The sequence below is a fragment of the Dendronephthya gigantea genome, unplaced genomic scaffold, assembly GCF_004324835.1.
Source record: "Dendronephthya gigantea isolate DGI-Jeju-01 unplaced genomic scaffold, DenGig_1.0 000723F, whole genome shotgun sequence".
NCBI classification, from domain to species: Eukaryota; Metazoa; Cnidaria; class Anthozoa; order Malacalcyonacea; family Nephtheidae; genus Dendronephthya; species Dendronephthya gigantea.
Window position 1 is genome coordinate 1 of NW_021163733.1, and position 8,925 is coordinate 8,925.

At 36.3% G+C, this 8,925-nt stretch overlaps 1 protein-coding gene across 3 annotated transcripts; it reads left to right on the forward strand.

Annotated features, from left to right (window-relative positions):
• The first annotated feature begins 146 nt into the window (after nt 1-146).
• LOC114544310 (upstream stimulatory factor 1-like) lies at nt 147-7,281 on the forward strand. Of its 3 annotated transcripts, none has more exons than XM_028562978.1 (6): nt 147-450; nt 771-900; nt 1,461-1,507; nt 1,685-1,767; nt 2,777-2,876; nt 5,009-7,281. In XM_028562978.1, the coding sequence occupies exons 1-6, from the start codon at nt 411-413 to the stop codon at nt 6,442-6,444; spliced, it is 1,836 nt and encodes a 611-aa protein (XP_028418779.1). In that variant the 5' UTR covers nt 147-410; the 3' UTR covers nt 6,445-7,281. The 3 variants fall into 3 exon arrangements, with proteins under 3 accessions (XP_028418779.1, XP_028418781.1, XP_028418780.1); XM_028562980.1 differs by having other exon boundaries at nt 7,060-7,281; XM_028562979.1 differs by lacking the exons at nt 147-450; nt 771-900; nt 1,461-1,507; nt 1,685-1,767; nt 2,777-2,876 and adding an exon at nt 4,310-4,804.
• The last annotated feature ends 1,644 nt before the right edge of the window (nt 7,282-8,925 follow it).

An 8,925-nucleotide genomic window follows, 5' to 3' on the forward strand; every position in this document is an offset into this window, starting at 1 on the left:
CTACATCTACGTAGGTTAATGCATCTACGCCTTTTGGTAATATTGATTAGTAACGGTTTTCTCCTAACATGATCAAAACAAGAAATGCCATTTTCTGAATTTCTAACTTTGTTGGCAAGAAGAAAGAAAGTGCTGTTTACCAGGAAAATATTTCACGTTAAAAAACTATTAGCCTATTATCGTGAAAGTATTTCATATTATACACAAAGGATACTGGACACATACCACTAGAAAGTTATGATTACAACTATTATTCACGACTAAATTGGCCAGTCCAACGATTAATATGGACATCTGGACTGGTCGCAGCTACTTTAGTTTATGTACCATTTTCTGTTTTACAATGTTCTCAGGAGGCATGTGGTCATTGGAATACTAAAGAATCTTATTTTTAGAAAGTAGTTACCACTATGACTACACAGAATAGTGCTTGTGTAAGCACTAGCAATGGTAGGTATATGTTGGTACCTGGTAGGTCTACTGAAATTTAAAGAGAACTGTTGAACTGGCGATGGTTCAGGCCTGGTTTTACCAAGACTCTGAGTTTTTAATAAGGGTTGGTAGGCCCCATCACATGCACAGAGCCAAATGCAGTTTGAAGAGTCAAAACTAAGATTAAAAATGGCTGTGTCATTCCCAAGGCTTTTTTGAATCCTCAGTGAGTAGGGAGTCATCAGGAAGAATACCAAAACCAAAGCATCCACTTAGGGCACTTAAATAACTCACCTTTTTTCACTTTTTACATTATGTAATTGTTCATTTTCATTTAGGTAATACTCTAACAACAACAGCTTCATCAACCCCCAGCAACCCGGTTCCAACCAGCATGCTTTCCTTCCGTTTTGCAACACCAAACAACACACAAACACCCTATTATATATCATCTGATATAGTTCTAAGGCAAGTAGTTGTTGCCCAACTTTTTTAGTGTTTGTGTTTGATAGGAAAAGTTTAGTATTTAAGGCCTATATTTTACAATGTAGATGTATGAGCCCAAAAATTTAGTGGAGAAACAAATCTACACTAATGAATTGTAAAAACTGAAAAAAAAAAATTAAAAAGTAATTCTTTAGAAACCTAATTTCTGTATTTTACAGCAAAAACTTCTTGATTAGGCAAACTGATGTAAGCACAGTGTTTGTTTAATTCCTCAGTCCCAGTCCAATCTCAGGGACTTTTTGAAATTTGATTCCTTTGGAACCTTGGAAATGAGTCTTTCATAAAAAAAATATCTCAGATACACGTATTACTATAAACTATATAAAATTTTAAATATTCTAAAATAAATGCAGAATTTCTAAGCAATTTATCTGTGTATTTAGGGGTACTAAAATAGGAACTGTAATATGACTCAAAAGGCCAGTTTGAACATAGACAATCCAGAAGATTGGCTTCTGGATTGTCTATGGTTAGAGGCAGTTGGCTTGATTGCCTAATTTGATTTTTGCCTTGCTTTTCAGTGGTGGTATCGCACAGCAGAACAGAAGGAGAATTGTTCACAATGAAGGTACATATTTTATACATGTATACTGTTTTTGTACTGGTACTAATTTCACTTGCTTCAATTGTTTCACAATCTTTTTATTCCAAAGATGATGCATTTTGAATATTTATTTAGGTACACACAAGCTTTGTGTCTTGTTTGGTGTATGCATCTGAATAATAATTGTCTAAATTTTTTTAGTTGAAAAACGGAGGAAAGATAAAATCACTAATTGGATAAAGAAACTTGCAGACCTTTTGCCAAGACATCGTGTTACTAAACAGGTAAATTTACAATGAAAAAACCTCCTCAGGTGGACAAAGAGTTGCCTTCAATACATCTCCACAATAAAGCTTGAGGTTTAGGCAAAAATTAGTTTTTGGACTTTTGGAAATTGAAAAAAAGCTGTCAATGCCTGTCTGCAATTGCAATTTTTGCCATGATTTCAGGTGCATTTTTCTTTCTTTGATGGATGAGAATAAGTGGATAAAGGCATGTGGACATCGCAGCATTCCTATCTGTCCACTTGTGCACATCCATTAAAGGAAGAAAGTTGCAAAATTGTATACGGATAATTTTTCAGATTATCAAAATGAGTTCTATAACAGGCAATAGCGTAGAGGCTACACTTGACATGCGAGCAAACTGAGAACGAACCTCTATCTTTCCCTATAATAAATATGCCTCACTTCTAAAACTAACACTTTAAAACTCGTTTATATATACACCAAAAGGTAAAAAAGTGTTCGCTGTTTGTTTAGGAAAGGCTGTATCTCGGACGATTCGTACATTGACGATGATTCACATTACTTTAGTATTGAACAATACGCCATTTCGACCAAACCTGAGAATGTGCTCTTGAACATGTACTTATGCGACAAATTATACGGGAAATTTGACATGCGAAATTTGTTGGAGAAATCGGGACAGTTTAGATAAAACCGCGGTTAATAGAACTATGATAAAACTAAGCAGAGAAATCCTGCTTTTTTTAATTTTCCTTTTTCTTGTTGAAGTTTGGAAGTCAGTAAACTGATTACGTTTTGAAGTAGTCATAATCCGGTGAATTACTTTGGAATAGTCTCAATAAGAAAACATCGTCCTAAACACTGTTTTATAGAGATTCAAGTTTTAAGATTTTTTCCGCGTTTGTTCTTTCGATAAAAAATCTATTGCCTTCGCCCAAGCTTGTAAGAGATCCTGCTTACAGCCGGTTAAATATTATCCCGTACGTAGATGTTTCCGCCGAATGTATTAAGTTATTTAGTACATTGATATGATGTATGTTTTTAGAGCAAGAATTATGTGTTAGAGACAGCTTGTGAATATATTAAAGAACTTAATGGCATTAGCACAGAATTCAGTGAGCTGAAGCTAAGCAAGCAATTACTGGGTATGTTGACAGTATTTATCATTTCTGTATTCCGAAGTTTCGTGTGTTTACTTTACAGTGACATTACGATTTTATGTTATACATAATTGGTTCAATGGTACATCGTTTTTGGGAAACGTGGTATAAAGCGACACGACTTTCCATAGCACGTTTTTGCTCCAGAGTCCAGACACCACCATTTGTAGTTCATTGGTTAAATATTAGCAGTGGTACATGTATTTACCTTCAACTCATCCTTTAACCCGTGCTTGGTACTCTGTGCCTGAACTGTTCTGTGCAGGAATCATCCTTTATCGTCGAGATTTAGTAATATGACTTCTGCGTCTTCGTAAAAGCCTATTATATTTTTCCATGACCTGTCATTCTAGACCTGAACGACATGTTGATTCAAGAAATATTCTTGCTTCATTCGGCTGAAATATGTACAATAGACCTGTACGTACAGTAGCTGCACATGCGTGAAAGTAATCGACGATCCACTGCCTGATATCGTAAAAGAAAATTATGGAAAGGCACTTGAAACCTATATGATGCACTTTTGATGAAATTAATCAGGCATTTTCGATATCTTCAGGAGTAATACGGTCATCTTTTGTTTCGGTTTCTCACATTAACCAGTTTTTTCTTCGAACACTGGGGAAAACCTTTTTACCCTTTTACTTAACGCGTTTTTTTTCATATAGCTACTGTACAAACATATGTCAAACTTCTGCGCTGCATGTCGCGTGCATTGTTCTCTTTCTTTTCAATTCTAACTGATCGTTAGAGTAGTTTTTAGCTACTTTATAACAGTTACTTGTGCTCGTTGCTCGTACAGCGCCTGTGATAAATTTCTTTCGTTGACTATGATCAATCTTAGAGTGATGATTTGAACGGTTTAAGAGATATTTTGGTAATAGATTTACCGCGATAGCTTTTCCCACCCGAGGTATAGTTAATTATTATTGTGTTTTATACGAATCGCCCTTGAAATCCAAATTTATACTGTTGTATCTGGTTGATTTTCACTACTTTGATATATTACTGTAGGTGTGGTATAGCTACTGTAGAACATAATTTTTATGGCCCTTCTATATTTCCCTTATGCGTGTGATTATTTTACAGTTCATGATATATTGTACTCATGCACTGTCAAGATTACTGGTATTTGAAGAATATGTAATTTTCTTCACTAAACCAGTTAATACGCGAGTTTTCCACGGCGACGTTAATCTGAGAAAGTAAAGATAATACTGTATTAATTAATAAATACTGTACATATGATATATAAGCTTGCATTTTAGCAAACATTAACAACAGCCCAATGAGAATATACTTAGCTTCTGGGCTGTCACTGGACAATGCTCTACAATTAAGATAATAAACAGTTAAGCACGCTAAGAAATGCTTTAATTTTATTGCCACAAAGCCGCATATTATAATTACATAATCTTTTATGTAATTAACACAATCCATTAAGATTATGGATATTTGTTATCAAATGGCGGACACTGAAGAAACATCGAAGATGGTCAAGGCTTGAAGATCATCATATTCTCTCAGAAGTCTGTATTAAACGACTAAGATTGAACGGAACCAACAAAAAAATTCTAAATTCGTTCTTATCAGTGATGACGTACAACAGAACTGATGGCCATTTGGAAAATGTGAAAATCAAGAAGAGAGCAACTGGGTTGCAAATATTTTTGAGGAAGGCGATTGGGAAGACGCAATACTTCCTGGAAGACTGTATTTCGCAGTTTAGCGACGTTAAGTCAAGCTGTGATGATTTGTCGTACACCATGCACGGTGTTGTAAAGAACGATGTAAATTATATGATCGTTGAAAATGCATCTTGTTCAAATGGAGTGAACGAAAATCAAAAAGGCTACTTCCGTTCAAGAGCATAATTCTTGCGAAACCAACTGTTGCTAAGCATTTCAACACAGGTAGTCTAATCATCTAGATTAGCGAGATAGTTGCAGTAGTAGTAGTAGCCCGTTGCATCGTTTCTATCCCAGTATGTATAGCTGCGAGAAAGACATGACATATTAACTTTGTGGTGATTTTGCCGTAAAAAACTTGGCATGCTAACTTTTGCGTGACGTCTGTCTTGGAAAAAACGGATTACTAATGCAGATTTATCTTTCTAGAACAAGAAGTATCAGAGCTGAAAAACAAGGTGAACAAACTCGAGGAGGAGAACAAACGTTTATCACAACTCATTCATGATAACAAAGTAACATTACCAAGTACATGGAGTGATGCATCCGTAATTACGACAACGATGAGAGCAACATCTTCATCAAGAAACTCCAATACCCAAACGTGTTCTTCTGCATGCACGCAAGCGACAGATTCAACACCGCAGGCGCGAACGTTGGTAGTACCAGGAGCTCCTGATTTAACACCGATATCGAATAATTCAAGTATAACTAATCGGCTTTCAGTCACATCCATATTATCGAGTGCGAACAATCAGCAGACTGCGTCAAACTCTAGAAGTAAAACTTACGACAGGCTCGCGACAGCCGGTTCGATGAATAAGAATATGGTTGTTTCGACTCAGTCATCGAACACACCAAGAGGAAGCATGTGCGTACCAGCGACTAGAACACCCAATGCCCACAGAAGGCATAACCTAACCGAAACAGTACTTGGTAGTGGGTTACCACAAACTTCGAGATCATCACATATGTCCACTTCAGCAAATGACCTAACTAAGGTGACCCTCGCAAGCCGGGAACCTTCTGTGAACGCCCCTGTCCAACCAAGTTTTGCACCGCTAACTCAAACCACCATTGTTTCAAGTGTCGCCAATGCGAACACCATTGCCCAGTTTTCGCAGCAATCTACTCTAGCTCCTACTTCATTTGAAAGAGGATTTACGCAGCAAGTACGACCGAACCAAGTACAAGACAATATTTCGCAATTACCATACAGTATTGATGCCTTGACGGGTAACCAGACGTCGCATACACGGCACCAGGGTTCTGGAACAGGGCATCTTACAAGCTTTTCTGCAGAGTCGCTAATTGGACGTCAACAACCGAGTAATGATATCGTTGTGATGAACACTCCAGTCAATCAACCAGTTATCCAAAATACTTTCACATTAACACACCCGACAACTCTAACAAACTCCAGTGTTCCATCGAGCAGCGCGCCACCACAAAGCTTTTCGAATTTCTCAGCTCTTTCCTTAGTCGGAAGCAATGATGCGTTTTCCGTGAGCTCAAGTTCTGCCACCCAGACATTACCACGTTCTACAACCACCGTGCACGACACGGCTAATATATCCCAATCAAGCAATCAGATGTTTACCGACTTTTCAACCGAATCGTTGATAGGGCCTAGCGAATTCACTTCAGACTTTGCTATCGATAATCTTATATCGCGGTCAGACTCCAACGTTCACATGGCTACGGTCAACCCAAATCTGATTCAATCATTTGGTAAAGGAAACGACCCAATGATTTCGAGTGTGAGTGGTGATCATGTCAACCACTCGTCGCACAATTTTGATCCTCCTGGTCTCAATATCGGAGGAGTGTTTTCTCCCCATCTGTATCCAACATACTGGAGTTAGCATGGTGGAGAATTTCTTGTTCTTCCAGTCTCGCAGACTCGCAGTATACCAGGGGAAAGTTCACACCGCGGTTTTCTCTTATTATACTACAGTACTGAGACATATGTGTATCGAAGACAAAGTGTTTCAAAGGGAGGAAAAGCTTGAAGTATTTCGCCACCAGTTGATAGACCAGTTATATCAACATTGCTCCTGATTTGTGGCGTTATTTAATGCGAATGGCGATTGGGAACTTTTCACCATGCGGTGTATCCAATTGTTTATGATTAGCGTACTGTAGTAGGCCTTATTGGTACTACTACTATTAATAATTTGACAATTTCTATGGCGCTTTCTGTATGAAATGATCGAAAGCGCAAGCGGTACTATGCTGCTCAAGGCGAAAACATTGGATTTAAATACTAGCCAATTAGTTAAAAGAAAAATTTTGGCGAAATTGTTATCTCTCTCTCTCTCTCTCTCTCTACATAATGGTTTTGTGCAGCCTGCCATATTTTGGGGGTGTTATTCCTCGATCTTCACTGCGAATGGGTGGAAACGACAGATACTACATCTGGTCATATAAACCTGCAATTGGACTTTAATATCTCACTAATGCGAGTTCTCTGCTACTAGATTATTGATGAGGTTTCGAATCACCTGAAATAGGAAACACGTAAATCGCACCATTGTGTAAAGAAGAATTGGCACTCTGACGTGGAGCGGACACCGCAATACCTGATGCGGTTGCAAGACTCAATGGAACCACCTCTCGTCCAAATTGACTGAATCTCTGTAAAGGAATAAAATACAACCGTTTTTTGATCACCGAAATAAAGTGTTATATACAATCTCGTATATTTAAATGCTCCTCATAATTATGGAATGGAAGATAAGGTTATCCCTATAGACCGGTTGTATAGAATATATATTATAGTTTCAAAACTGCAGTTTTTGCAAAGTATTAACCTTAAGCAATATAAAAGAAACACAGAGATCAGGGACTTGTACAATCCAATAGAAATTCATTTAATATCCCTAAATATAGCTATTGCATATTTGCTCGTTATATATAATTTTTTATCACACATCGCCTGGATTTTATTAGATATTTATGCAAATGATTAAAAATAATATTTATAAGAATGTAAAATATGATAAAATGCAGAATTTAGTTGTACGCTGAACACTAATGGTTTATATCTTCTTACATTAATGTCCGGCAGGAGTCAATTTGTGTAGAGTGATAATTAGTTTGTGGTACAATTGTAAAATGTTACAACTTATATACGTTTATACGCTTCGTGAGCCGTCTTGAGAAAATACTTTAAATAATTTTGCAGTTTAAAAGAGTGTGGGGGCAGGACCAGAAATGATGCTACAATTACTTATTACGAACTTATTCGTTCGCTTTACACACATATATGGGGTATATCATGAATTTTCGCTTTCTTTTCGATCACAAAACATCGAATGTTTTATGTTCATATTATATATGATGTTGTGTTTTTACTCCATAGATTTCATTGTAATAAGTCGTTTCACGCATGCGTGTTTGCGTTCAGCTAAGTGCTAAGTCATTCAAAGTTAAAACAATAACAAGTAATTTTCTGCTACACTATTCAAATTCTAACAATAGATGAATTTAAAATAGTGTCCGCGTGTTTTGAGACATGCTACCTTTAGTTAGCTAATACTGGGGAGTTTAAGATTCACGACGCGGCCAGCTCGACGTCGCGCTTGCAAAACAAAGAAATACCACACGCGAGACAATCCTTAGTTGCTCCATGACGGCAAACAAAAATGTCGTAACGAGCGGGTCAGGTAGCGTGTGAAGGAACTTTAATTACTCCACGGTTGTCTCGTTTTTTTTACTCCATTTCTTTTTTTTGTGAAAATTATTGTATTGCAGTACAATTACTTTAATAACATTTCCTGCTTGCAACCAATCAGCATTCAGTAATTTTATCATGCTAATAATACATGGAAAAACATGTTATTACATGCAGCTAGGTGATAAATAACTTGTCGGTAATATATTATTACACGAATATGTAGTTGGGTGTAATATATGTATATATATATATATATATATATATAATATATATATATATATATATATATATATATATACACCCGTTTGCAAAAACGTTGGCCGCAGATAGATATATAGATAGATACCCGAAATCTAATTAGAATTGCATATGTTGTGTAATATGATTGAAATCCCATGCAAATGTATTAATATGCAATTCTAATTAGACTTCGAGTATCTATCTATCTATCTATCTGCGGCCAACGTTTTTGCAAATGGGTGTATATATATATATATTATATATATATATATATATAATATATATATAATATATATATTAAATATATACACCCAACTACATATTCGTGTAATAATTATTACCGACAAGTTATTTATCACCTAGCTGCATGTAATAACATGTTTTTCCATGTATTATTGCATGATAAATTACTGAATGCTGATTGGTT